Source organism: Colletotrichum siamense, assembly GCF_013390195.1.
Source record: "Colletotrichum siamense strain Cg363 chromosome Unknown KSG_Cg363_contig10, whole genome shotgun sequence".
In the NCBI taxonomy this organism is placed as follows: domain Eukaryota; kingdom Fungi; phylum Ascomycota; class Sordariomycetes; order Glomerellales; family Glomerellaceae; genus Colletotrichum; species Colletotrichum siamense.
In genome coordinates this window covers 1,339,589-1,366,536 of record NW_023501023.1, presented here as the reverse complement: position 1 = coordinate 1,366,536, position 26,948 = coordinate 1,339,589, and the positions used below count along the sequence as shown (strand labels likewise).

Here is a 26,948-nt window from a genome sequence, read left to right as displayed (position 1 = left end):
ATGGTTGGCATTTTCGCGTTGCTCGGGACAAGGACAGGAGCGAGCTGCTCGGGATCCTAATCCCATTGAAGCCGGGCTGAGCCACAGGGATCGTCAGTTCGAACCATTGAATTCGATAACTCTTTCCCCTTGTGACTCGGGACCGAGATCCATTCTGTCGCCCCCTCGACCTGAAGCCTCACACCAATAGCTTGACACTTGTTCCTGGTCCAGGGGCGGTGGCACCTCTGTTTTGATCGCTCACCACAGACGGTCGCCTTCCAAACCCAGAGGGGATCGCTTTCATGAGCCGTAGATATGCCGATGGTTCATTCCACGAAGTCGCACTGAAGTCGTGTCGTTGGGAGCGTGGCCGGATCCGGTCTCTCGGTGCCATTGGCGGCAGAATCATGCCAGTCGACTAGTCATTGACGAACAACACGGCCGCCCCGTATTCGGTGCGTATATCAATGGCCGAGGACGTCCAGTTCGTTCCGCAATGCCACGGCCGCGCCGAGAGGTTGCATTTCCGTCCCCAACAGATCCCAGGATCCTGCACCATCCTTCCTTGATGTTCCGAAGGTGTTGATATATGTCTTTGCCGATGGCCCGTCCTCGGCCGAACCCTGTCACCTTTCACACGCGGGCTTTCCCCGTCCTAACCGTAGCCACTCGCGGCGATTCTCCGCTTCCCCACAGACACAGGGGTGGCGGGCCATCTCCGTCCCCCCTGTTCACACCTTGACCGCAGACGGGGTCTTCTCCGTCTTGCTTCTGTGCGGTCTTTGTCCGTGTGAAAATGTCTCTGATCTTCATCCAATACGTCGAGTTGCGTCACATACATAATGTAGGGGTTCTGTTCCCTGCAGGGTTTCATACGCACACTATGCAGGCCGATCACAGCTTTTACTTTGCTGTTTGAGCAAGATCAAGCGAGGTTCAGTTCACGCCAAACAAGACATCAGATTTCGGACGAAAAAGTCATCATCTTTGAAAAATTGTTTCTTTTGAATCATTACTTCTTTGGGTGCATATTGCATTCATTATATGGGCCCTTTTGTTTTGTTTCAACCATGAGACGCTTTCAAGCATCTATCGTGTACACATTATACAGTCTCTAAACCTCCCTCTTCTCAGCGTGCGTCGCAGCACCCTGCACGCCCTCGGCGGCCTCCTGCTTCTCGTTGTGGACAATGTCGCGCTCCTCGGCGTCCGCGTTGCCGTGAAGACCGATCCTGTACCACGGCAGCTCGAACAGGCGGTCCATGCTCTCGAGCGAGCGGCCGGCGGTCTCGGGGACGAAGAACCAGACCCAGACGCCGCCGATGATGGTGATGGCCGCGAAGGACCAGAAGGTGCCCATGGGCGAGATGCCGCCGTGGTCGGTGGAGAGCAGCATGTTGGGCACGGCGCGGGAGTTGCCGTACTGGTTGGCGAAGTGCAGCGTCATGGCCCAGGAGGTGGCGAGGGCGCGGACGCGGAGGGGGAACAGCTCGGCGGTCAGGAGGTACTGCATGGAGTTCCAGCCAAGGGCCCAGCCGAAGCCGGAGATGTAGATCATGGCGATGGCGCCGCGGGAGACGCCGAGGAGGTTCTCGGGCAGGACGAAGCTCTCGTCGACGCCGAGGAGGGGCACGTGGGTGAGGAAGCCAGCGACGTAGATCATAGCGATGGCCTGCAGGGTGATACCCGTGAGCAGGGCGCGCTTGCGACCGATGACATCGACGAGGAACAGCGCGCAGAGGATGGCGGCGGTGAGTTTCACGACACCGAAGACGGCGGTAACGAGGAGAGACTCGTTCTGGCCGGTGATGCCGAGGATCTTGAACAGGTCGGGGGCGTACAGGGTGATGGAGCCGGCGCCAGACCACTGGGAGAGGAACTGGACCATGGTGCTGAGGTAGAGACGGTACAGGTTGCTAGGGACGAGGAAGAGCTCCTTGACCTTGCCGAACCAGGTGGCGCCCTTGCTGGCCTCGAGCTCCTCGTGGTGGGCAGCCTGGATGTTGTAGATCTCGCGAGTGACGTACTCGTGGTCGACGGAGAGGTGACGCAGGTGAGCCATGGTCGTGGTGGCCTCCTCGATCTTGCCCTGCTTGACCAGGAAACGAGGGGACTCGAACTGGAAGAAGGTGAGGATGAAGATGATGCCGGCGAACATGATGTGCAGCGAGGTGGGCACGAGCCAGCGGTTGTGGGTGGTGTCGCCGAGGTGAATCTGACAGCCGTAGTTTGTGAAGTACGCGAGGACGATGCCCAGGTACACGAAACCGGTGAAGACGCAAGTGCACAGGCCGCGGACGGAGGCCGGGGCGATCTCAGCGAGGTAGACGGGGCCGACGACGGGCGTCTGGCCGACACCAAGACCGGCGATGAAGCGGCCGGCGTAGACGGCGCCGAGGTGTCCGTTGTTGGCCATGAAGATGGCAATACCGATAATCCAGATGACGCAGAGCTGACGGGTAGCCCAGATACGGCCGATCTTGTCACAGATGACGAAAGCACTGAACCGGTCGTGTTAGTCGGAGACGAGTCAAGCGCGAAAGCCACCCGAGGGGCGCCGACTTACAAGAGAGCACCAGCAACGGAACCGAGCTGGACCATGGCGGAGACGTTGGCCTTGATGTTGGTCTTCTCAACATCGCTGTACTGATCGTAGTGGATGAACTTTTGGAAATCCTTGGAGCCGAAGGCGCCAGAGATGAGACCCTCATCGACACCGCGGGCGGCGCCCATGAGGCCGAAGGAGACGACGGCGAACCATAGTCGCCAGTTGAAAACGCCCTTGGGCTCGCCCAGCTCACCGAGCTTGAAGACGTTGATGGGTTTCTTGACACCACCTCCAGCCATTTTGGAAGCTGTTCCTTTTCGGTGCTCGCTCGGGATGGTTTGTCGGCGGGCTATGCAAAGAGAAAAGAAGGGGGCGTGAGGTTTGAGGTATGAACACGACGGTTGAAGAACAAGAATCCGTCGGATGGGTGAGAAGGGGTTGATATTAATACCCCAAGAAGATCTGGGGAGGGAAAACGGGAAGTGATCGGAGGGAACACCAGCTTACATGAGTAACCCAGATCACAAATGCAAACTACACACCACGCGCACACGACTAGAATCCCTCCCTCCCCGCCCTCTGCGAGATGACAGCCAGCGGTCAATGCGACCCCGTGGGAAAAGGGTCGTAGGGGGACATCGGGGGGATGGTCCGCCGACCGACCAATCGCTCAACTTCCGTTCCACCATCGTGAAAAATTGCGAGGGGAGGAACGGGTGGAATGGTGTCCTGGTTACGAAACTAGACAAGGATGTCTTGGTGAGTTGAATGGGGAAGGGTATGGGGATGAACATGGAGATGCGTGGGGAGAGAGGAGAGACGATGCCTTTGGTGCGTAAAGTGGGCGGCAGCTTGCCCATATCCGGCTGTAGCAACCGCGCGCCGGCGGCTTTGGTTTGGGGTAGTTGGGGAAAAGACAAGGAAGAGGAGGAGGAGGAGGAGGAGTACGTAGGACGGACTACTCGAGTCGGGGGTTGGTAGGCAGACCATTGCCTGCCAGCCTGGCCGGGATGTTCTCCGCTGTCCGTATTGTCGGACGCGCCCGTTGTGTAAGCTGTCTCTCTGTCTCTCTCTCGCTCTCGTTGTTTTTCTCGGCGCAGTTTTGCCGTATCTCGCAGCTGTATTATCCACAGTGATGCGCCATGCAGAGACAACGGTTTTGGGGGCCTCTCGGTTTACTAGATCTGGAAAACGGACTCTAGATCTGTTTGATACTGGGTATCAGAAATAACGTGGTATCCCAAAAGTTGGCCCCGAGAAATTCGACGGAAAAGGGGGGCCTTGAATTAACGGAAAAAGCTCTGATACAAAGTCTAAATTCTCAGAATTGACCACCTGCCGCGGAGAACTGGGATGACTTCCGCTCATCTTCAGATGACCGTTTGCGCCTCTGGGGTGGCCCATGAGGCCACGCGAGGTTAGAGGACGGGCATCACCCCGCGCATCAAGGCCGATAGACTCGTATTTCTCACAGTTAGTGTTCTCAAGCCAGCGGTTTGGGATCAAGAAGCTCCCGCAAGTTCCCGTAATGCAACACACCAAGAGACAATTCCACGGGCAGAGGATGCAGTAGTGTCTCTCAGCTCAACAAGAAATGAATCGCCCGAAGAAGCAAGGCCGCCTACGTCCCGGCTGGGGGAAGGGGGGAACAGCGGTCGCTGGGGAGGTGAGGTTGGGGTAAATCTGCCCAGAGAGGGTGTGATGCACGCGAGAAGGGCGAAGAAACCGCCTCAAGGCTTGTCTGCACCGGCAGGATGGTGTTCCGCGGCGCTGGATTGGACCAAGAGTTCGACAAAGGACGATCCCGCCCAGTGCCAAGTGACGTGATGTTCCTTGGGAGCGGTGCTTGCTTGCTTGCCAAGTGCGCAAGCCAAGTCGGGGCCAAAAACCACCATAAGGCACTTAGTAGACAACCCCCCTGTCCTTAGGTGGGAGAGCGGTGCACCGCTCCGCATTCTCCGCGCTTTGGAAGTTTGGAGACGACCATCCGTCTTGTTCTCCCCCGCAATGCCAAAGATTTCACAGGAATAATAGCTGCGCTCTGACTCGTCGAGAGGGTGCGTTTCCAGTTTTTGCTGCTGACCAAACATTGGGAGGGAAAAAAGAGTGGGAAAGACAGAGAGATGCAACGCCAGGCCGAAGCCCTCGCAAAAGCCCCATGTCGTCCCATGATCCATGTCCCCAACTTTTTACGTGGAACCGCTCTCAGTGCCTCCCAGAAATCCAGTCTAGGAAAGTCAGCCAGACTTGCTCCAAGACTTCCCCAAAGCAGCCAATCCCAAGGGCCGGTTCCCTCAGCAAGTTCGCAGGCGGCAGAGGCACCGCAGCTCGCCGCCGGCCGGGTGGGGCCCTGCTCGGGCTGCTTTGGGACTAAGTCGACGGGGTTTGTCCGCGCGTGCAACTGCCGCTCGGCCATCTTCCGTGAGAGCGAACTCGCAAGTTGCTCGTCAACCACCGACGGCTGCGGTTTTTACGCCCGCGGAGCATTCAAAATCGAGTCATACTGGCAGTAGCCCCTTGTACACTTGTATGCCTGCGCCGGTCATTGTTACATGAGAAATGCAGATGACCAGGCCAGGCCCATCGGGCCTCGACCGACAATTCGCCTCCCCATCTCTTTGCTGCTCCACGAACTCCAGTCTGCTAACTTCCCCTCAATCCTCCCAGGCAAGATGGATCTCGCGCGAATGAATCCCCGTAGTTTAAGCTTACATGCCGTCTCGGCCAACCAGGACATCGATGATTGCGCAGTGGCACGCCCGGTGATTCGTACGCAGGCAGAGAGATCCATCCGTCCATCCAAATGGCCAGGATATCCGGCCATCCGTCTCATTGCACCCTTTCTCTGCCCCAAAGTAACTCCCCAGGTCCCCTTTTCCTGCTCGTCTGCTCCCCAACCCCAAAGTCCCCACGGAGAAGCTTCCTTCAATGGGGACTTTACGGGGTAAAAAAAACTGGACTGGGGATATCTAAGCGCTCAACTCGCAGCGCGAGCTCGGTGTTTTCCCACCCACACTTTCACTTCACACACACCACACGCATGCGACGACACCTTGGAGTTGACGCGAAATTTCTGCCAAAGAAATAAACCCCCCACTCGTCACATGGCGAAAGGCGCAAAAGGAGCACGGATTGCCGCTGCTCCATACTTCCCATACCAGGCAAACCCAGCCACCCCGGGCCCAGGCGTGTAAATTACCACCGAGTCCGACCAACGTGCGGAGGTCTCTGAGTGCATGCAATTTGGAACCTCATACGATTTCCAAGACTTTTACCAGTCAGTTGGTCACGGGGTTTACTTGAAAATTGCAAAAGACCGCTCATCGCATGCTGTCAACGTTTTCTAACACACGCCGGCGTCGGAGCTACAACCCAGAGCGCGAACCCGAGTGATGATCTTCGGGTCGTGTAACCCCCCCTCCCCCTTTGAGAATCCTGTTTTGTGTGTATTACGTGGTCATCAATTCTTGCGTGTCCTGTCTACGTAGTCAAATTTGCCCGACATAATCAATTTACGAGTTTCCTCCCGATATGCGTACACTCACCTAGTTGCCCCCTGCCCAGCTCTCTGCTAGTTCTCACCTTCCAGGGCCTGGTCATCGTGAATCTCAATCTGGTGGGTGTCCTCGTGCTGCGCTCCATCGCAGGGCAACATCACAGCCTCGTCGTCCGATGGGAGAGGAATATCCTCCGCACGACAGTCTGTAAATTCAAACAGTTCATCCAGACCATATCCCTCAAACTCGGTCACATCAGACTCACCCGCAATGGCATGAAACTCACCATCCCCAGCAGCGCCAGGCGCATCCTCCCAGAACTCCATGACAATGTCGCCGTCATCCCGGCCCACAGAGGTCTCCTCCTCGTCCTCCAGGTAAAACAGCAACTGCTCAGCATCATACTTGCCCAGCCACTTGCCCTCGGTGCACCGCTCAGCGTGCTTCGGCCCAAAGAACTCGGCCCAGATCTCCGCGAACTCGGCGTCGAAGATCTTGAGCAGCAGCACCTCCTCCGGCTCCGCGACGAACAGCTCGTCGCACGCCTCGCACGGCGCCTCGGCGATGTGCGCCAGGTCGCTGTCGTCAAAGTGCGTGACGATGCGCCCGCACGAACCGAAGAAGCACATGCACCGTGCCGGCACCGCGGCGCCGCACACCTCGCGCCGCGACACGACCACGTGTTCGCGCCGGCAGCCCTTCTGGGGCACGCCGCAGGCGGCGGCGGTGCAGATTGCGGAGATGATGTACTGGATGCACATGGCAGCGAAGATCTCTGGGGTTTCTGGGGAAATTCGGAAAGTCTGTGCTGTGGTGGTAGTGTGAGTAATAGCGCGGGTTCGTTTATGCCGTCGTATTGTTAGCCGAGATATGTGATGCGACGTGTTGTTGCGTTCTGGTTTGGTGAGAGCAGGGGGACTTGCCATCGGACGTGGGCCGATTTAAATACTGGAGCGCAGGTTGGTTTGGACCATCGTGATAAAGACATTGTGTTGGTGGTGATGTCTTTCTGTGGTGTTGACGGGACGTGCATCGAACGCAGAACAAGGTTCTCGTTTGCAAAGAGCAGCATGGTGTCACAGTCAAATGGTTTAATGTCTTTGTTCTGAAATTGTTTGTCTTTGATTGTTTCTTAAACAGAATACTCCTGTGTTTACCACAAAATTCTTTTTGCATCATCAGCTTTCTTCTCTGAATATTCTTGTGGTCGGCACGACGTTCAGAGAAGCATGCCAAGGCAGCCTTGGCAGTGGTCGTCCAAGCCCTTCCAAGCCTCTTGGCGCCACATGGACGCGGCTCCAGCCAGAGCCTCAACTCCCCCAACCCTCAGAAAGCGCATAGCAGAGACACGTTGTTCTTATTTTTGACAACCCAGGGGAAAAGCATGTTGCGGGAGGATCAACGGGCGTCACACCCCCCTTCCCGCGGAACCTAATCGCGGTTCCAGCATCTTGGGTCACGGAGCGGTGCCGCATAGCCGTGAGCAGGTGTGCGCGAGTCGGAGAATAATAAGCGCCCCCAAGAAAAGAATGGTTTGCTCCCTTCCCCCAACGCCATGCCATGTTGGAACTGCCTGAAAAAGATATATCCCGTCGGTGTTAGGCGAGGCACCCCGAATCAGGAAACCTCACCCCCGTCCTCCTCCCCGGGGTTCCTTTACTCCGGGCCAATACCACTCGCAGCAGACCATCGAGAAGGGTAGTGACAGTCCTCCGTCTTGTATTACCCCGAACATGCCCTTGTTCATGATCAGTCACACACCGCACCGTTTCCCCCATACCCCGTGTAAGCTGCTCCTACGCTCCCCCAACTTTCCCCAACTCCCCCAAAAGCCCCCTCGCCCTCTCCGTCCTCTCGTCGTCGTACCCCGCAAAGTGCACCAGCTTCTCCACCGCCAACCGCGCATACCTCCTGCCCGTTTCGACCTCGCCCATGTCTACATAAGCCCGCGCGAGTATGTCGTAAAAGTCGCCCTTCTGCGCCGACAGCCCCTCTTCCTTCAAAATGCCGTCCAGTTCCTCCGCAAGCTCCGCCATGCGCGCCGGCGATGAGCGGAAGACTTTGTTGTTGAGCGCCGACACGATCTCCTGCATCCGTCCGCGGCGGGCGTCGGAGGCGGCCACGGCGGAGGCGGAGCTGCAGAGCGAACATGTGCAGTTGAATCCCCACTCCTGCAGGGTCCGCTGACGGTCTGCGTAGAGCATGTTGAGCGGTGAGTCTGGGTATTGGTGTTAGCTTGGGCGAGTGTCGCTGATGTAGACAGAAGATGGCGTCTCACAACTGATACTCAGCTCTTCTCCTGGCTGAATATCACGGTACGCTACTACCTCCAAGGCGAGCGTTCGTGGAGAGTACCGAGTCACCGCGCTGTACCATGTAAGCATACAATCTTCTAGTGCCGCGGGACCACCAACTTTGGCCGACAATCGTGGTTGATTCTCTGCTTTCTAGTCAGCTTTCCATTCATCCTTTGTCCAGAAACACAAGGTTCTCCCTACCGCGATGTTTGTGAATAACCCATAGTGGCTGACATTGTTGAATGAGGCCGCAAAGGTGTTTGTGTGAAGAACATCCTCGAGCACATGCCCGCCCGTACTCCTCGCGAGCTCAAAGACTCTGATCTGAACCTCCCTCGGCAGCCGCACAAAGCCCTCCTCGAGAACCCACAGCGCCTCTCTCGGGTCGATCTGCTCCCACACTTCCGTGGCCACGGACTGCAAGATGGTCGGATAGTCACGCATGATGACCTCTCCGGCGCGAATCGTCGAGTTGGCCACGACCCCCAGCTCTTTCCCGGGTATCTTCCGGACCTCGTAGGGCGGGATCCGCGGCGGCAGAGAAGAAGAACCCGGGCTGAGCCACCGTGGATCGAAGTCGTCGATCAAACCGAGATCTCCGGCTGCCGTCTCTGGGGATGTGAGGATGAGAACTGCGGAGTCGCCGTGGAAGTCATCCTTGACGAAGGCGCAATATCTGGAGTTGGTATTTGGGCTGGTGCACACCGGTCTATGTGTCCACGCCGATAGCTCCGAGCTTCCGAGGTTCTTTTCTGGATTATACGGCAGGAAACATGTCTCCTGATGGAGCGAAAGATGCAGTGGTCCCGCGGGGTTCCAATCACACTGGCGAGTTGTGTGGATAGAATGATTTGGCGATTGAGCTAATACACATGACACACAGATTCCTAGAACCAAGAGGAACGAAACAAACAACGTCATTGCGGGAAAGAAGAGAGAGGAACCCTGGAGAACAAAACCATTTTTCTATTTTGAGACTTCAAAGGAATACCTTGGGCACTCTCTTATGAAAGAGCCCTTCAACCGTCCCCAGCCGTCGATCACGCGATGGCATCAGTACTACAGGAAACTTCTCAAGTTGAACACCGTGTCTTGCAGCGCTCTGTCGGCATCAAACCCCTCAAAGGAGGCGTCCCAAACACACCGCGCAGATCAGACACGACCTAGTCAACTCTATCCTCCGGCCCCTGACGCAAGCCGAGCCGGCCCTTCTACAGGTGTGGTTACCGCCGTCACCCTACATCAAGATAAAGATAAGCATCGCATTTAGCCGCAATGCGCGGTCGATCGGCTCCGCGGCCGTCTAAAAGCGGGTTGGATCCCGTGGTGCAGGAGACGGAGGCTCGCAGGCCGCGATGCCAAGGCCCGCCAAGATGCTTGGTTTTTGGGGAAATCATGAAGTGAACAGGTGGCCAAGGGGGATTTCCCCAAATTGAGAGAGGGGGTGTTTGGGGGCTATGGGAATACGGCGAGAACTTCTTGGCCAAAGTCTTGGTTTTGGGGAAGGACGGGTTACGAGATCATGAGACGCGTTCACCATCATGTCGCAACTGCTGTATCGGCCACGCTTACGAGGAATTATAGAACGTGGTTTATGCTCGCTGGCTAACAAAAAGTTTAACACTATATAAAGTCGGAGGGAGAGCAAAAAAGATGTGATTTGAAGTCAATCGCTGACGGGACTTGAGCCCGACGTGGCTGGGATGTGTTAGTGATGATGTTGGTGGGTGGTTTGGGATGATGATGGCGCTTACGGGTCGAACCCACAACCTTGAGATTAAGAGTCTCACGCTCTACCGATTGAGCTAGCCGGGCAGGCTTATTTGCGGTTGTGAGAATCGCGAGGGCAAGATGGTCAAGAATTCGGTGCAAGTTGTGGGCGGGTCGAGGGCACGATGCAAGCGTATCCACCGTCAACACCAAGCCGGCCCCATCGTGAGAAGATGGGGCCCATCCGGCCCATCCGGCCCATCCGGCCCATCCGGCCCATCCGGCCCTTCCGGAGACTCCAGGAAACGCGGCCGGGGCTATGAGGCCCAAGAGCGGAGGATGAACAGTGGGTCGGTGACTGCCGGTTTGATGACCTGCCCGCTTCATACCTTAGGGGGTGTCAAGTCGGCGTGAAATGGGATTTGGTAGTCCAGCACGACGAGTAAGTGGCAATCGATATAAGCCGTCAATGATATATCATTGGTTCGACGACTTCAGCCGCGTGTCAGAGTCAAATTACAATGTTACACGTATAGGTACACAAACACGCCGGGTATTATCAAGGACATCAGCCTCTACTTCATCCAACCCGCTCGTCTATTCCTCCACCCTCTCCCGCACCAGCGCCCAACACTTCCGCATCCCCGTACCCATCGACTCGTCCTCAACCTCTTGCACAGCAGCCCATCTGCTCCGCGCATGCGAAGACACACAGTCTCCGGGCCCGTCCGCCTCAAACAGGTGGACATGCATGGTCAACTTGAGATGCGAGAACAGCCACGGCACGCTACCTAGCTCTCCCGCATGCCGCAGTTTCACCTTTTTACCGCCGGCAATTAGCCCCGACGCGTACGCCTGAGCATCCTTCTTCCGCGACGCTGCCGTGTGGCTGGTTGCAGCGGGGAGGGTATGGCTGGGGAACTCCCACAGTCCGGCGAGCAGGCCTTTCTCGGGGCGGCGGTGGATCAGGAGCTGCCCGTCGGCGCGCCGAATCGCGCAGACGAGGGCCTCCTCTTCGCGGACCGCCTTTTTGACGACCTTGAGCGGGAACTTCCTTGCATGCTCGGCGACGGTCTCGAGAGCCTTCGCGTCAACGGACGGGCGCTGCTTCGGGGATGCGTCGTCCTTGTCGGCGTTCTTGGAGACGAATTTGAATGCGGCGAGAGTGGCTTGCTTCGGCCCGGGCGCAGCAGCTTTTGCCCCTTTAACGCCCTTCGTCGGCTTCTTCGGGGGAGTATCAGAGTCCTCACCAGATAGAAAGCCTTCATCGCCGTCTTCCTCGAAAGGCTCGCATAGCGAGCACAAGTCCTCGATGTCCTCCACTTTGGGCTTCTTCGACTTGGCAGCGAGCAGGAGGCCCTCTGCGTAGGCTCGACACGTTGCCGTGATAGGACACTCGCCGCAGTTCGGTTTCGGCGTGCAAACAGTGCTCCCGAGCTCCATCAGCGCCTGTCCCCATCGTCCGGGCCGATCACTCGTCGGCGCCTCCTCTTCGTCCCTCCCGTCATCACCAACCGCATCCCTCGCCACGGCTTTGACCAGTGCATCCGCCGCAGCCCAGAGGAGATCAATAGTCGCTTTGTCCGTCTTCACGTTCCCAAAAACACCCAACTGCCGGCTCAACACCCGCAACACATTGCCATCAACCATCGGCGCCGCCCTCCCAAACACAATGGCCGAGATCGCGCCGGCCGTGTACCTCCCCACACCAGGAACCTTGGCCTCCAACTCCGCCGTGTCCGCCGGCATCAGGCCCCTCCACGCCGCGTCGCCGACGACCAGCTTCGCCGCCTCGTGGATCCGCGTCGCGCGCGAGTAGTACCCCAGCCCGCGCCACGCGCTCAGCACGTCCTCCGGCTCCGCGGCCGCGAGGTCCTGGATCGTCGGCCACCGCGCCATCCACCTGTTCCAGTAGTCGATCACCACCGCAACGCGCGTCTGCTGCAGCATGATCTCGCTGATCCAGACCTCGTAGGCGCGCTTCTCCAGCGCGGCGCGGAGCTCGGCAGCGTCCGCGACGGAGGCCGGATCGATCCACGCTTTGCGCCACGGCATACCGCGGGTTGTGCTGATGGAGTCGAACCATGAGAGCAGCGCGTCCCGGCCCCGCCTGCCTGGTTGGCCGTGGAGGAGCAGCGGGCGGTGATATGAGTCTGCGTGTGTTCGGGAGGGAGGCGTGCATGCTTCTTTGCAAACATCTCCTGGGGCCTCAAAGAGCTTGGAATAGAGCTTGGCCGTGTCAGATTTGCTCGCCTTCTTCGGCCTCTCGACTTTGCGCCGCTTGGGTAGTGGCTCAATGACCTCGTGGCCCTCGTCCTGCTCGGCGTCCTCCGGAGTGAAGTCCGCCTCAGACGCGTCCTTGCGCGCTGCTGCTGGTGACGCCCGCGGTTTGGAAGCGACCTGGCGCGCTCGTGGCTTCGGCGCAGCTTTCTTTGGTTCAAAATCGGGCTCGTCGTCTGCTTGGGCTAGGATCCTCTTGGCTGCCGCAAGCGAGCTTTGTCGCCTAATGACGAAACGCTCCATGATCTGTGTTCAAGAAAATGGCATTTTCAGTGTTGGAAAAATGTCACACCAAGACGCGTCGTAGCACTTTAGCTTTCGCTGTCGTTGAGACGCGCGCTGAGTGAGGATGTGGTAGGTGCTCATTTAGCGCCGATTCAAGCAATCGACCGCTGGAACTTAGATCGGCTCAGGGACTTCGGCCCCTTGTCTTGATGTGTCGCTCACTATATTTGTTCTTGTCATTGCGAAGGAGCGCGCGAATGAAGTAGTTAAACACAACGAAACAATGTGAATACAAGTAGCTGGTCGAAATTCTGCGAGCTGGTATTGCTCAGGATTAGCAAAAATAACGATCGGCTGGCGAACAGCGACGTAAAAAAGGTCCTACCAGGATTCGAACCTGGGCCTACGGAAGGATCTGATGATAGTCAGAATCCGACGTCCTAACCAACTAGACTATAGGACCGTGCTGGAGAGAGAAATTTGCAGCATCATGAAGCCATCACCATCCGACAATACCTCTGTTTCGCTTCAATTTTCACTATTGACCGCTTCTAACGTTTCTTATCTCGTTCGAATAGCTTGAGCTTTTCCTTAAATGGTTGATCTAAAGTCTATCGTTGTTGCTGTACCTTGCAAGTTCTAAAAATTACTCAGTCCAGCCATCTCCAGCGCAAGTCATCCAGTTGACTCCGACAAGCTTCAACCCGTGCTTCTCAGCAAACTCAGCCGGCTTCCATGACCGCCTCTGCACAAACTCCTCTCCGCCAACATCGTCCTTCTTCAGGTCAAGGCCCTCAGGCTCACGGTAGAGCAAGAACAGGTATCGGTGGGGCTTCGAACTGTACACAAAATAGAGTCAGCGGCCTTCATTCCAGCCAATGGGAAGGGTATCTGCTCGAAGGCAAAGACTGTGAACACTTACTCATCCTTCGGCCCGGGTCCAAGGAACTCCGTCAACGCCGGTTTCGTCTGCCCGACGACCGCTTCTCCGCTCAGCGGCTGCAGTCCGGGGAGGACCCAGTGGCGCCAGAAGGCGAACTGCGGGTTGTCCGGTGTTGGCGCGTCCGGGTCGGTCAAGAACAGCGTGTAGGAAGCGTTCGACGGAGCGCCCTCCTCAGCCTCGAAGGCGACGCTGGGCGCGAGCTTGCACTCCCCGGCGCGGAAGAAGTTGCCCGTCTCAACGGCCTTGCCAGCAAACGACACCCCGAGCTTGATCGTAGGCTTGAAGCCTTCCGGGATGAGCGCCGCCGCGGACCCGGGGACGAGCTTGGCTTGCTCCAGGGTGCTGGTAAGCTTTTGTGCGTGGTCGGCAAGAGTCATTTTGTTGTCGTGATGTTAGAATAACTGAATTGAGGTAGAGGAAGGGTTAGAAAGGCTGTAGGGTGGCTTTGGCAGCGTTCAAGAACTATTTCGATGATCGCTTGCGGGCGGATTTGACCCGAGGGCGTGATGCGTGATGACCTACGCGGGGTCAATCGTGTGAGGAGGGGGATTGATGCCAGTGGTGGAAAATTGCCAGGGCAGCTGCGCCAGAAGTCTTGGCAGATATAAAGGTGCTTGCGCCAAATCTGCCAACGTGTTTTTTTCCGAAAGATGCGGAAATGCGACCTAAGGACAGGTTGTTGGTGTTATTCTCAACAAGATGAAACCATAGTAAGTGTGTATTAGTAGTAGTGTAGAGCCTTGAGTTATAAATGACCAGTCATCTTGCTCCACTGAGGTCATGATGACGATGTCGATCAGCAACTCCGTCGCCTGTGAAACTTCTCTTCAATCTAAGTTAGAAGAAACTGTTCTGAAACTCTGCCTCGCAAGAATGTAAAATGATGAATCCTAGGGAGACGGAGGTTCTGCAACCATGTTAGTCTGCGTTTGGTAGTCTCATCCTAGGATCGTTTGAGGATATTTGTTCATATGGCCGCAAGTCTTACGACTCCTCGGCAATTCGATTCCTGTCATATTCAAATTAACCATGTTGCCTAATCACGTCTTCTGATTCGGCTCTCCTGGATGTGAGGCCTGATGTCAATTTTAACATAAGGTAGTAGGACGTCGAGCAAGTAGCTTACGATCACCGTCACATCCAAAACTTTTGCTCAAACAAAACCATGACACACTCAGTCATTTAATTCTCTGCTGACCTACATGCTTTTAATAATATAAGTAGGATAGGCATAGAAAGATGGATGACTAGTTTTGTAGATAGTGAAGTCGGGCTGCTGAAAGCTTCTAGGTTAACACTTCGCCGCAACCATTGGAGAGGCTTAGTGGGCGAAGATTTCTTGTACGCTGACGCTTCTTAGCTTGAACAGTGTTTGACATGCTAGACGCGCTGTAAAGTGTTCATCTGAGGTGCAGAATTTCACCCGTTGCTGTCTGAAAAGGAATGTGAGAAGCCTCATAAGAACATAAGAAAGCCTTTCACTCTTGGGGTTACCGCTGAATAGAAAGTTTGGTGTCAATGCCAGTGCTGAGCGTGGATCTTTATAAGCCATGCTATTTCCGCAAAGTACCTTGCTCAATCATCTTCATGCTCACATCAAACACCCGTTCCCCTTTCCATTCATAGCCAATATCTTGCCCACACGTCATGCTCGTCCTTAGTACCCCGGAAGGCAAACTCAATCTCCGTGATATCCTGAAACCCTTCCTTCTGTTTGGGCTCCTTGAATCTCGACTTGAAGCCGTTGAAGGCCATCTTCGGCAAGGCCACCCTGGATTCGGGATTGAGCTATATTGAATAAGCATTCGTGCTATGACGTTGGAGCAAGATAGACCTACTGATGCATTCATAGACCGCACGGCGTCATTGTGCTCGCAGACGTTCAATGGCGTCTTCAGCCACACACATCGAATGGGAACCTGTTGTTTCTCGGCAAGCTGAACCCACACAGCTCTTGTATCAGGATCGGCGTTCGTATTGTCTGAGGACCGTCAATAAAGACTCTTGAGTGCGGAGAACATGGGTATTTACCTATTGCGACAGACTGGCCGGCGCTCAAGAACTCCTTGGCCGCTTGAACACACTTGTCACGTCTGATGACAATGTTAACTTCAGTCTTTCATACGGTTTCTCAGGGTTCAACGTACGTTTTGAGAATGTCTTGATTGATCCGTTCATAACCCAACGGCTTCAGGTGATTCCAGAAAAATGTGCTCTTGCCGGCGCCCGGTGGCCCACAGCAGATAACAATGTCCTGCTTGTTCTTCTTCTCGAATAGGACGTCTGATGCGCCGGTCTTTGATTCTTCTGGGTAGGAGTAGTGTATCACGTCGAACTCCCGAACAAAATCGCGGGGTTCCTCGTCAAGAAAGAATTCTTCTGGAGTCTTGTAGTCGATGCCGATGTTGTGGGCTAGATTTCGATCGGAACAGCTGAAGTCTTTCGCAGTGGCTGCGCCGTTCTTACCGGCGGACTTCACCGTCGCTATCCGACCACCAGCATCGCCAACGAACACGCTATGCTCGAGGTCGACTTCGTCGCTGATATCGTAGTCTTCGCAAAGTTCTTTCCACATGCCCGGCCGAGGTTTCCTGTAGATGTCCTTCTCCGTCGCTGCGTATATCGTGGTGGGTATATCGAGTTGTGTGAGGACAGCGTTGACCTTCTGCTTGAACGAAGATACTCGGTCTTTTGTTGACTTGGGGCCCTTGGCTTTCGGATCTGGGTGCAGTACAAGCCCTGCTTGGTTGGACAGGACTACGACTCGGTATCTGGCCATGTTAGCTGGTTTTTCTAGATGTGTTGCATACGATCATTACCCCTCATCGTTATACAGCTCCCTCAGCCGTCCGGGAACGGAAGCATGCCACCACTTCCAGTCTGTTCCGTCGTCTGAATGCTTCTTGCCAGAAGCTGTGGTGATCAATGTAGAGTCCTGGTCGAAGTGCGTCAACACCACACTTCCTCAGCAGTCACGTCGTGTCAGATCTGCCATACCAGATCGAATGCGGCAACTTTCGTTCTCTTCTTCGATTCGGCAGGGGGGTTCTCAGGTTCGTAGCGACCAACCAAAAGGGTCGCTGGGGTGTCTTCGTTCGGGGCTCGTTCTGTCCATATCGTGCGGTCTTTCGGCTTCTGGGAGGCGGGTTTGAAGAAATTTGCGACTGCGCTCTCTTGGAGATGGTCAGTCGGATTCGGCACAATCATACGTATGTGCAAAGCTACTTACTGGTTGTCCCGCTCTGGACCTTGCGCTTGACTGGTGGAGGAGAGATCGAGTCTCTCTGTTTCCGCTTCGCCGCCGACGAATTCGAAGACGACATCTTCAGAGTTGTGTGAAGTAGTCTACTTCCATTTGAGGCAGAGATTGGTCGGTTGGGGAGGAGAATTAGCGACAAGCGCATATCGAGGTAAGGAACCCAGAAGGCGCTCCGGGGAAGCTGTGACCTTTGGTGGGGCAGTGACGGCAGGTGCACAGAACGCGCCGGGAGCGCGTCTTTGGAAAGAGCAAGCACGGACCAGTCAATTCCAATTCCACGTGACCTTCAATTGAGCAGCGACCAGATTCCCCGCGATTTTACCGACGCCCAACTCACTTCACCGAGCTTCACCACTGCGGCCTCTTCGTGCCCAGCCCAGCCATCTCACTCCAGCGTCTCAGTACTCAATTGCAGCCATGTACGAGCTCTTTTTGACGACGCTCGTCGACGATGACGACATCCAGGCGGCGTGCGCAGTGCTAGGTGGCCTCTGCGCCATGCCAGCGTGGCAGAGTCTCCATCGCGTTCTCTACTTCAAGGGCCCTGCTAAGCCCGGCGGCATCTCGAACCAGAACTCGATCATCAAGACTCCTAGAAAGGACATCCAGATGCTGTGGAAGGATCTTCACCAACAACTCAGCCGTCAGTCGTACATCCTTCAAGCCCGCTACGAGGTCTTCAAGGATAAGGACTTCGGTCCGACTGCCCCGGAAGTTGACTTCAACACTCGCCCCGGCACCCTGCGGTGGACAGACTTTCCCGATCCGCCTCAGGGAGGCCGTTCGACGGTTACGCAGCGCAAGAAGACGGAGATCTGGGACCAGCGAAATCTGCCGGCTGTGATGAAGGACAACAACTACTTGTGCGTACGTTGCGACTAGGTGTGTGGGCTACTCACTCACATTGCACAGGTTCAAGAGCGAGGCTATCGAGGAGACGTATCAATTCTTCAGAGATGAGGTTGAGTTCTGCCTTTCACGGCATTACATTCTTCAAATGAACGGAGGGGGTGCGCCCCTCACTCACCTCGCGCCGTGGGAGAATCTTTCACCGGCTGATCCTGGACGCCGCTGGATGTTCCTCATCAAGGTCCACGTTCACCAGGACAACAAGCCCGATGAGATTCTGAAAGCACACGAACACCTGGCCACTATTAGACGCGAACTCGAAGGCGTCTTTGACTTCAAGCAGTTCGACAGACGCATTCACGACACCAGGGTTGCTGTCGAGATGCGCAACGCTCCCGCGCCTCTGCCGCAAGTCATGACTGTTACCGACCAGCGGTGAGACCGAATCTGGGAACAACTCAATGAGGGAGAAAAGTAAAGAGCAGAACACGCACGTGGAATGGAAATGGTGAACCTTTCTGGTTACCGGTGGTAATGTTCTGCCGATTCTCTACCAGGGTTTCCTCGCGAATACATTCACCTTCACTTTCCCGTGGAAGCCACGACAGTACTCTGACGGAAACATGCAACAAACAAGGGAGACAAATTTCTTCCCAATTGTCAAAGGGACAGCGGCCCTGAAACCCACCGACGACCAAGATTTCACACGTGCCGCCACACATGCTTGAAGCTGCATGTGGATGCGTTGGCTACGAATCCACCGGCATCGCAAATTACAACATTGAAGCCAAGCTTCTCGGTTCAGATTCTCCGTTGACATGGACAAGGGGGAAAATCGGAAACTATTGGCAATACAAAGGCGAAGCGCAATAAACAATTCTCGCATGAAGCAAGAATTTCACGAAGATAGCGGATAGTGGGCGAAGATGCCTTTATCAACAATACAGGGAGATGATGCTGGAGGTGGAAGAGCCCACTGGTTCCAGAAGTTTTCTCAGGCCAAGTGGGTCAATGTGTCTCACCCAGAATGGCTTAGAATGAGGAGCTAAACTCACCTATCCTACTTCAAGCTTATTTTTTGCGTCCTGTGGCGTGCCATGGTTCTTTCGGATTTTCGTGCCGACACTCCCAACTATGAGTGTGATTTTCATAATAAACCAAGACACTGGTTGGCGGTTGGGAGAGATATCTTGCCATTCATCGACGGATGCAACCAAGGATAAGACCGGGTAATAAGATGCAGGGGCTCTCGCCTACCCGGAGGATCGCTTTCAGTCGATCCCCCGACAGCGGCTGGTCGTCCAATCTCCGTGCCATGATCGCCGTCGCCTGGGCTCGCGAGTCGCTGGTCGCGAAAAAACTCGGCTCGACCTGCGATTCAGTGACAATTGACTGCAACATTCAGTTGCAAGTGCGAATGACGTATGGATAATAACGTCCCGCGCTTGCATAGAAACAATAATTGGTCTTATTTCTTTTTCGCTGCGGCATCAAGCCGCCCTGACTCTTGGTGTTCACACATCCCTTAGTAATGCTGCATCCTTCATCCATGCCGAGCCAAAGTTCGAGTTTCAAGCTGATTAAACCCAGGCAGCGGTCAGTCGTGCACAAGCCCTTGTCCCGCTGTGCCTTTTGAGTCTCGTCTTTTTGCTTCGTGGCAACCGTGGATAAGCAGAAAAAAAAAATTAGTCGCCCAAGATCTCTAGGCCCGTTTCACTCGGAAATGATGCTGTCCACTCTCCACATATCTCAACTGAATGAGCCGAGGACGCAGACATTCCTCCCTCGACGAACATCATGGGCTCGTGAAGTTCGGACGACAAGCGAGCAAGAAGAGTAGGCCAATGCGTTTTCGACGGCTGAATTCAGACGGTTTACCGCTCAATCGAGGAGGGAAAGCCACAACGGAGAAGCGCGAGAGCAAGCATATTGAGTCAAGAGCGGCTGTGGTGAGAACCTCAATGGGGCCTTTCCGACTCCTTTACTCGTAACGCACGTGTACCGTGGTGGCTCCCGCTCGTGGGCGGTTCCATCCCAGCAGGCAAGGCCCCTCGCGGGCCACTTTGGTTGACACAATCCATCGACCAGCATCCCTGTCGGGGAGGATGATCAATGAGCGGCTCTGGGCCAATCGGAATCATTCAAGCTCAGTATTGACAGCAAAAACCGTCCAGGGTGTGGAGACCTTGGCGAACCTCGCAAAGCTCGGGCGGGAAGATCTGGAGATTCTAAGGTTTGCACTTCACAACGACGGGGCCAAGGCAAATAGATTGCTCAACAGCGGACGATCCGAACCACCGCAGAAACCATCGCAAAATTCGCGGATAGCTCCCGAACTCTCTTTGAAAACGTCCACAGCACCACTAACACGCGTTGCTGACCTTATCTATCAGACTCAGTAGCGCCAGGGGCAAGATGCTGTTTGTGTTTCAGGTTCGGACGAGCAACCCGTGAGCTGGAGGGGCCGCAGACTGGGGTCGCCGTTGGTGGTTGGCTCGGTTGAGCGCAAGCAGGTGGCCCGTCAAGGGGTTAAATTAAGCTTGGGGTCTTTTGGGGTCGAGTTGGGACGGCTTGCTTCCCAAAGAAGGGCCAACCATAGGGATGCGAGAAAAAAACCGCAGGGCCGTAGCATGGCCCTTCGACCAAACCGAACTGAGCACATCACCCGCCTGCCAAGCTGCAAGGCACGTATCCCGCAATTTAGACACAACAACGGCTTCCCCACAACGTTAACCCCTTTCAAGATTATTGCTCCAATCGCGGTTCTCGCCGCGAGCCAGACTGCGGCCAGGTTGTTCGGAGGCGGTAGCGGTTCTCTCGAGAGTCTCGCGAGCCATCCTTGCCTGTGCTCACCAGAGATTAACGCCCATGGCGAGATCCTGGATCGTGACTGGGTAACATCGCACCGATGAGGCGGCATCGTGGGTACTGGGACGGGATCACGCCTGCCCCTTTCCATAGTTTAGGCTTGGCAGGTCTGAACTGGCATGACCTATCCGAAGGTGGGGTGACGGACGAGGGAGGAGAAGAGAAACGGCGTGTAAGAGGCACACATATATGAGTAGAGTTCTGTCTCACCACCAGGAACTCCATCTCGCTCTCTTCTCCAACAGAACAGTCACTCATCTGTCCACTCATTACTTTCAGTCATTCTCTACAGCTCGACGCCGGCGTCACTTCACTCATTTTCACCTTTGTGTGCACATCGCTTCTAACGCCCGGAATCACCGTCCTTCTTTTTACCAAAACCTCAACCAACCGTCAAGATGAAGACCATCGCTGCTCTCGCCCTCACCGCCTCCATGGCCAACATGGTTGCCGGCCACGCCATCTTCCAGCAACTCTGGGTCAACGGCGAGGACAAGGAGTCCACCTGCGTCCGCATGCCCGCCTCCAACTCCCCCGTGACCGACGTCACCTCCAACGACATGCGCTGCAACGCCGGCTCCGCCGCCGCCTCCACCACCTGCGGCGTCAAGGCCGGTGACACCATCACCGTCGAGATGCACCAGCACAACACCCGTGCCTGCTCCGAGGAGGCCATCGGCGGTGCCCACCACGGCCCCGTCATGATCTACCTCTCCTCCGTTGAGGACGCCGCTGCCGCCGACGGCTCCAGCTCCTTCTTCAAGGTCTTCGAGTCCGGCTACTTCGCCAACAACAACACCTGGGGTAACGACCTGATCAACGAGGGCTGCGGCAAGCAGAACTTCGTCATCCCCTCCGACATTGCCCCCGGTGACTACCTCCTCCGTGCCGAGACCGTCGCTCTCCACGCCGCTGGCTCTGAGGGTGGTGCTCAGTACTACATGTCCTGCTACCAGATCAAGGTCGAGGGTACCGGTTCTGCTAAGCCCGAGGGTGTCTCCTTCCCTGGTGCCTACAAGGCCACCGACCCCGGTCTGTTGATCAACATCTACAACACCATCTCCAACTAGTAAGTTCATGAAATGTCAACGTCGACTTGGAATGGAAACTAACACTATCTCCAGCGTCATCCCCGGCCCTGCTGTCTACGGCTCTGGCTCTTCCGGCTCCGGCTCCGGCTCTGCCCCCGCTTCTTCCGCCGCCGCCTCTGCCCCCGCCGCCACCAGCGCCGCTGCCTCTTCCGCTCCTGCCGCTGCTGCCCCCTCCAGCGCTGCTCCCACCACCCTCGTCACCTCCGCTGCCGCCGCTCCCTCCGCTGCTGCTCCTTCTACCACCTCTGCCGCTGCTGCCACCCCCACTGCCCCCAGCACCGGCTGCAAGCGCCGCCGTGCTGCCCGCAAGGCCCGCCGCGCCGCCCAGTACTAAGCAGCGTCGACTTCGGTCCGCTGTTGAGAGGAGAGAAGATATAGGACGTGTATCGTTCAGGTACATATTAGAAGTTCTTTGTACATAATATTCTCGCGTACTTCTGCGATTTACGCCCCATTGAGTGGCACAAACAAGACTATTTACCTTGTTCAAACAAACTTTGTCCCGTCTGCACCGTGATTTAATGTTGAACTTCATCGTTAGCTCCATTTGCATCCACGCGACTTGGTTTGCTCTCCTATAGACTGTAGTTGTAACTGCCAACTCTGTTAAGATCTTGTCTTGACTGTAATCCCAGGCGAACATGTCAATGGGTGAACCTAGCGGGCGGATCGTTTACGAATACATTGGCCTCCTTTTGCCTTTCAGCGTTTCAAGGGTATGTCGAGCGAGAAGGCGTAGCCGAATGGGAAAAGCCATTTAAGAACGTCAAATAGACATGGGAAGGTAACGTGCTTATATCCTTATATTCTGGTATGGCTTATATACAAGTGCAGAGAAATGCTAATGAACTCCATGCAGGCCGGCCCGTGCTCGCTCAAATTCAATCATACACGTCCAACTCGTTGAACCCAATCCGATCCCCTAATCTCGCGAGAGAAAGATAACTTAAGAATTGAAAGTAAATGTCGAGAGGAAGAATGATCTCGGCGAATCGCCTTATGTGCTGTAAACAGCAACATACTTGACTTCCATCATGGACTTCTCGCCGCCGACAGTCTGCGCATTGGGTGTCTTGGTACCAGCCTTGGCATCGGGGAACTCGCCACCGATGGCAACATTGAGCAGAATCATTTTGGGTGTGCGAGCCAGGTTATTCCAGTACGTGGCATCGCCGATCTGCTGGCCGGTGACCGTCTGGGTCGGCTTGTCGTTGACGTACCAGACCAGCTTCTCCTGCTGGAAGTTGCCGCCCGCGGATCGATCCACCTCGCAAGCAACCTTCACGAACTGTCCACGGGGGAACTCGGCGCTGGAGCTGATACCAGTCTTCTCGTTACACGGGCCGCCGTCGATGACACCGCAGTGGGCGGTCTGGAACACGGTACCTACGCCGTTGGACACCTCGAGCATGTCGATCTCGCCAACACTGGGCCAGGAGGTGACGTTCTCGCGGAAGGAGGATCCCATGGACCAGAAGGCGGGCCAGATGCCGGCTTGCGTCGCGGGGTCAGAGGCTGGGACCTTGATGCTCGCCTCCATGCGCAGCTTGCCGCCCTCGGGGCACTTGAAGTCCTGCGCGGCAGTGGTCTCGATACGGGACGACGTCCAGGACTCGCCGCTCTTGATAGGCGTGATGGCCAGCGTGCCGCTGGAGGTGATGCCGATGTTCTTGGGGTCCTTGGTGTACGTCTGGATCTCCTGCGTGCCCCAGTTCGCAGCGCCGCCGGGGTAACTCGTGCCGAGGTCGAACTTCCACTTTGCTGAATCGGGTAGGGCGCCGGCCTTCTGTGTCGAGAAGTCGTCTTGGAAGACAATCTTCTTGTAGCCGGCGGGGAGGGTGGGGCCGCCGCCGGTGCTGTTGCCCTTGCCTGGGGTGCCGCTCGCTGCAGGCTGGAGAGGGTTGGAGGCGGGATCGGGAGTAACGGGATCGGGAGTACTTGTGGGCAGCGACGGGACGGCACCGGAGGGTCGGAAGCCGGAGCCCGGCTTGAGGCCTTCGGGGCCGTGGTGGTTACCCCTGACTGGGAAGGGGGCTGGGTTCGCCAGGCCGTAGCTGGCAAGAAGAGCAATAACTGACAAAACCTGTTTTGTCGACATGTTGGCCAGCTTCATCAAGAAGAAAGGGGAGGAAGAAGCAAAGAAGGGAAAGCGAAGGTAGTGAATGCGCTTGCGCTTGGTGAACTTAGGAGAATAAGATGGGTGGATGATCCAGACCTCTCTAGTCTAACGGGATTTTCAAAGGCTTTATAATCTATGTCATTGTAAATCTGATGGAATCATATATCACGACCACTATTGCCCATTTCCCCTCGGTTAGATGGTTCGTCTAGTTCGATCTCTACCTCTATTCTAAGTCTAAGTGAGTGAACCCTACCGGTGGGATCTGTGGACCAACAACATGGAAGCCCGCTATTTTCAGCATCCAATTGCACCACTGTCATGAGGGTTCTCCTATCTTAGTCGTCACTGTTAAGCTTAGTCGCTTACCAAGTAGATGGCTTATTCAAGGCTGCCATCCCATAAAAAGCTGCCGAAGCTGATGGCCGAGTGGGTCCCCGGGGTCGCATCTTTGACGTGAACCATTCCGACATTCCGGCCTGTCGGCCGGGAATCAACCAAGAGGGCTGAGTTCCTGAGCAACCCCTGATTTTTTGGCCCGCGAAACTGGGTCTGAATGCTATGTAGACCTCGTTCTCGCGTGTCTGCGTATCGGCTAAGGGGTTGTTTATGATTACTGACTCGGCAATATCGCTGCTCTCCCGCTGTCGTTCATGCGCAAGCCACCAGACCCCGGATCGGCCAGCGATATGGAACTTATCAGACGGCGTTAAGGCGACTTCCGCCCCACAATCACTGTTAACCCCAGACAACCATATCTATTTCTAACCCACGGTCTCCCCAGACGGTTTGAATTTACCTCTCACAGGCACCACAGACCGCAAGACCCCAAAAATGGGTTGTTTCTGGGCTAATTTCTGGCCTCGTGCCTGGAATTCACTTGGCATCCCGCGCGCCAAGTTGACGTGCGCCGGGATGGGATCGGACGCAGAGGCCGACTTCTTTTGCAGTGCAGCCAGCTTTCGAGCACGCGGCGGGTGGTTCACTGTCGGTCGTTTTGCCTGTTTCTTCAAAATCTCCGTGAGAGTTATTGCCAGGGATGGGAGCTTCGGTTGGCGATTTTCGCAGGGTCTCGACTCGCCATGTGCTGCTGACGTACAATCTATTCAAGACTACAGCTCGGCTTGACCTCATGCGACCAAGCTATTTGACAGCTGTTTTGCTCGCGGCTGTTATTCTGTATTTATCTCTTTGGTTTCCCCTCACTTCAACTCAGATTTGATGTCAGGTTCTTGGCAAATTCGGCAGTCGAATCGTTTCATTTCTATTTTAGCTCTCGGAGCCCAGTCGAAGTGTTCCTTCCAGTCACACGCCCGCGAGAGTCAGAGGCAATGTTGTCAACAAAGTTTCCCCTATTTTGCACTGTCTTTTGCGAGCTTTTCTGTGATAGAAGCAATCCAGAAATGGTGCATCGCCATATCGCTCTTACTAAGCTAGAGTATGTATCACTGGGTGGGCGCAGGTAAGTTTCTCTGTGAGCCATCCTGGCCCTCGAATATTTCCCCGTGAGAGCACAGTCATGCGGCAGTTAAAAAGGTGCGCCTCCAGGCGACAAATTGCGAAGGAAAAGTCAGAAGGGAAGAAAGGGGACTTGCATTCTATTATGAAAGGCAGTCATGAAACTGTTAAAACTTCAAGCTTGGCTGATATAAGTAGCGGCGATAGATAGTGTCGACGTAGTATAGTAACGACATCTTGATATTAAAGGAGTAATAGGTTATGGTAGTGTGAAGAGGGAGATACCTACTCCCTGTAAGGCGATTTACGCTCTCTTCATATACCCCTATGGGTAGCTATGGAGGTTTCTCTATGAACTATCCTAGCCCTCGCATATTTCCCCGTAAGAGCTATACAGTAGTTAACAAGGTGCGCCTCTAGGTGGTAAACTACGAAGAAGAAAACTTAGAAGGGAAGAAAGATCACGTTGTATTTTCCTCCGTCGATGAGGAATCAACTTCGCATCGCAAAATATTCGGGGTATTGCTTATAAACATGTTACGGTTATTGATTACTTTGATAACGTCAGGGATACATGAGAGGGGGATGTGAACGCCATGTGCAGTTCACAAACTCTACATTTTCACAGACGGTCCTGCTGACAGTGCCAACTAAGATGCTGAGTCTGTGTTTTACTGCTTTCACAGTTCACCTATGTTATACATGATCTAACATCACATCGCATGAGCAAATCTATGAAGGACTACGTGTTTATATTTCACACTTTAAACTAAGGTATTCCATAGCACAGTTTCTAGACTGAAATGATTGTCAAAAAGAAATCAGTGAAGTCTTTGATTATTGAGAAGCTGGTACCGCCCACGCCTACTGCTTCTGTTTTCTCCTTGACCGTAAGCGTCGCTAATGAGCTCGTCTGAACTCCAGTGTCCAATTTCCTCTGCAAGGACCAAAGAGATCTCGGCCTATGTCTCTCTCCAAGGTCGCTTCTGAGGCTTTCTGAAGGAAGAGGACTGTTGCTCCCACTGACCACCGATCCCCATTATTTCCCAGTAGACAGCAAGGTATCTGCAAGTCACCAGCATCCAATAAAACTCTGGGTCATCTGGAATCTCTTCATGGCCACTGTTCTCGTCTTCTTCGTCTTCTTCATCTTCTTCATCTTCGTCATCTTCGTCATCTTCGTCATCATTGTTCTCGCTCTCATCTGCTTCCTCATTCGCATCATCGTCCTCGACTTCGGCGCTACTGGGAACTTGTGGCTGTTCGGCGTTAATTGCTTTGATGAAAACAAGTCGGTGTGCTTTCCACTCATAACCAGTCTTATCGAGTTCCTCATCATAAGCTAGCAAAGAATTGAGGCACTCAGAGTCCACGTATAGAGGATAACTGAAACGGATGGGATCTCGGTGATCTTCCGGGGGTACCTCTTGCTGTGAGTCGCCGCCAGGAGAGAGACTCGACACCCATGTCATGAATCTTCGTCGAACGTGTTCAGTAGAGGCGTTTGCCAACGTTGGTTCCTCGATGACGGTAAGGCGAAAATGTCGTTTCAAGCGCTCTCTGTCGAACTCTGATTCAAACTTGAGCTTATTGTCGATGCATTGGTGTATGTAGTTGAGGTATCGCTCCCAAAGTTCCTGATCGTCGTACGTAGTCCGGTAGACATAAAAGCCCCAGAAATAAGACTCAGATTCCTGCATCCAGAGTTGGTATTTTGCTTCTCTAAGAGAGGAGCCATAGGGAGGATATGGATTCTCGGACGACATTGTGTACGTCGGAGTTGTGAAAATTAGGTGCCGGGAGAATAGGTTACAGTCGAGTT

General features: G+C 54.9%; 10 protein-coding genes across 10 annotated transcripts; 2 read left to right on the top strand and 8 right to left on the bottom strand.

Moving 5' to 3' along the window:
- Nucleotides 1–1,096: 1,096 nt before the first annotated feature.
- On the bottom strand, nucleotides 1,097–2,829 carry qutD-6 (putative quinate permease; the record flags this gene model as incomplete). The annotated part of the gene is made up of 2 exons (XM_036646132.1): nucleotides 1,097–2,483; nucleotides 2,549–2,829. The coding sequence occupies 2 exons, from the start codon at nucleotides 2,827–2,829 to the stop codon at nucleotides 1,097–1,099; spliced, it is 1,668 nt and encodes a 555-aa protein (XP_036488964.1).
- A 3,272-nt stretch (nucleotides 2,830–6,101) lies between these two features.
- Nucleotides 6,102–6,788, bottom strand: CGCS363_v014282 (uncharacterized protein; the record flags this gene model as incomplete). The annotated part of the gene is made up of 1 exon (XM_036646131.1): nucleotides 6,102–6,788. One exon carries the CDS (start codon nucleotides 6,786–6,788, stop codon nucleotides 6,102–6,104), a length of 687 nt encoding a protein of 228 aa, XP_036488016.1.
- A 1,035-nt stretch (nucleotides 6,789–7,823) lies between these two features.
- Nucleotides 7,824–9,245, bottom strand: set5-0 (SET domain-containing protein 5; the record flags this gene model as incomplete). The annotated part of the gene is made up of 5 exons (XM_036646130.1): nucleotides 7,824–8,245; nucleotides 8,306–8,394; nucleotides 8,442–8,467; nucleotides 8,526–9,000; nucleotides 9,241–9,245. 5 exons carry the CDS (start codon nucleotides 9,243–9,245, stop codon nucleotides 7,824–7,826), a joined length of 1,017 nt encoding a protein of 338 aa, XP_036488949.1.
- A 1,386-nt stretch (nucleotides 9,246–10,631) lies between these two features.
- Nucleotides 10,632–12,557, bottom strand: Mutyh (Adenine DNA glycosylase; the record flags this gene model as incomplete). The annotated part of the gene is made up of 1 exon (XM_036646129.1): nucleotides 10,632–12,557. The coding sequence occupies one exon, from the start codon at nucleotides 12,555–12,557 to the stop codon at nucleotides 10,632–10,634; it is 1,926 nt and encodes a 641-aa protein (XP_036488961.1).
- A 628-nt stretch (nucleotides 12,558–13,185) lies between these two features.
- On the bottom strand, nucleotides 13,186–13,859 carry CGCS363_v014279 (OV-16 antigen; the record flags this gene model as incomplete). Its single annotated transcript, XM_036646128.1, has 2 exons — nucleotides 13,186–13,378; nucleotides 13,462–13,859. 2 exons carry the CDS (start codon nucleotides 13,857–13,859, stop codon nucleotides 13,186–13,188), a joined length of 591 nt encoding a protein of 196 aa, XP_036488500.1.
- Nucleotides 13,860–15,102: 1,243 nt separating this feature from the next.
- Nucleotides 15,103–16,805, bottom strand: pnk1 (Bifunctional polynucleotide phosphatase/kinase; the record flags this gene model as incomplete). The annotated part of the gene is made up of 7 exons (XM_036646127.1): nucleotides 15,103–15,270; nucleotides 15,321–15,463; nucleotides 15,514–15,575; nucleotides 15,630–16,253; nucleotides 16,302–16,417; nucleotides 16,480–16,655; nucleotides 16,712–16,805. The coding sequence occupies 7 exons, from the start codon at nucleotides 16,803–16,805 to the stop codon at nucleotides 15,103–15,105; spliced, it is 1,383 nt and encodes a 460-aa protein (XP_036488498.1).
- A 353-nt stretch (nucleotides 16,806–17,158) lies between these two features.
- srb5 (Mediator of RNA polymerase II transcription subunit 18) lies at nucleotides 17,159–18,029 on the top strand (the record flags this gene model as incomplete). The annotated part of the gene is made up of 2 exons (XM_036646126.1): nucleotides 17,159–17,604; nucleotides 17,654–18,029. The coding sequence occupies 2 exons, from the start codon at nucleotides 17,159–17,161 to the stop codon at nucleotides 18,027–18,029; spliced, it is 822 nt and encodes a 273-aa protein (XP_036488528.1).
- A 2,827-nt stretch (nucleotides 18,030–20,856) lies between these two features.
- eglD-4 (putative endo-beta-1,4-glucanase D) lies at nucleotides 20,857–21,883 on the top strand (the record flags this gene model as incomplete). The annotated part of the gene is made up of 2 exons (XM_036646125.1): nucleotides 20,857–21,527; nucleotides 21,583–21,883. 2 exons carry the CDS (start codon nucleotides 20,857–20,859, stop codon nucleotides 21,881–21,883), a joined length of 972 nt encoding a protein of 323 aa, XP_036488527.1.
- A 663-nt stretch (nucleotides 21,884–22,546) lies between these two features.
- On the bottom strand, nucleotides 22,547–23,647 carry glcA-3 (Glucan endo-1,3-beta-glucosidase A1; the record flags this gene model as incomplete). Its single annotated transcript, XM_036646124.1, has 1 exon — nucleotides 22,547–23,647. The coding sequence occupies one exon, from the start codon at nucleotides 23,645–23,647 to the stop codon at nucleotides 22,547–22,549; it is 1,101 nt and encodes a 366-aa protein (XP_036488741.1).
- A 2,441-nt stretch (nucleotides 23,648–26,088) lies between these two features.
- CGCS363_v014274 (uncharacterized protein) lies at nucleotides 26,089–26,892 on the bottom strand (the record flags this gene model as incomplete). The annotated part of the gene is made up of 1 exon (XM_036646123.1): nucleotides 26,089–26,892. One exon carries the CDS (start codon nucleotides 26,890–26,892, stop codon nucleotides 26,089–26,091), a length of 804 nt encoding a protein of 267 aa, XP_036488994.1.
- Nucleotides 26,893–26,948: the final 56 nt, after the last annotated feature.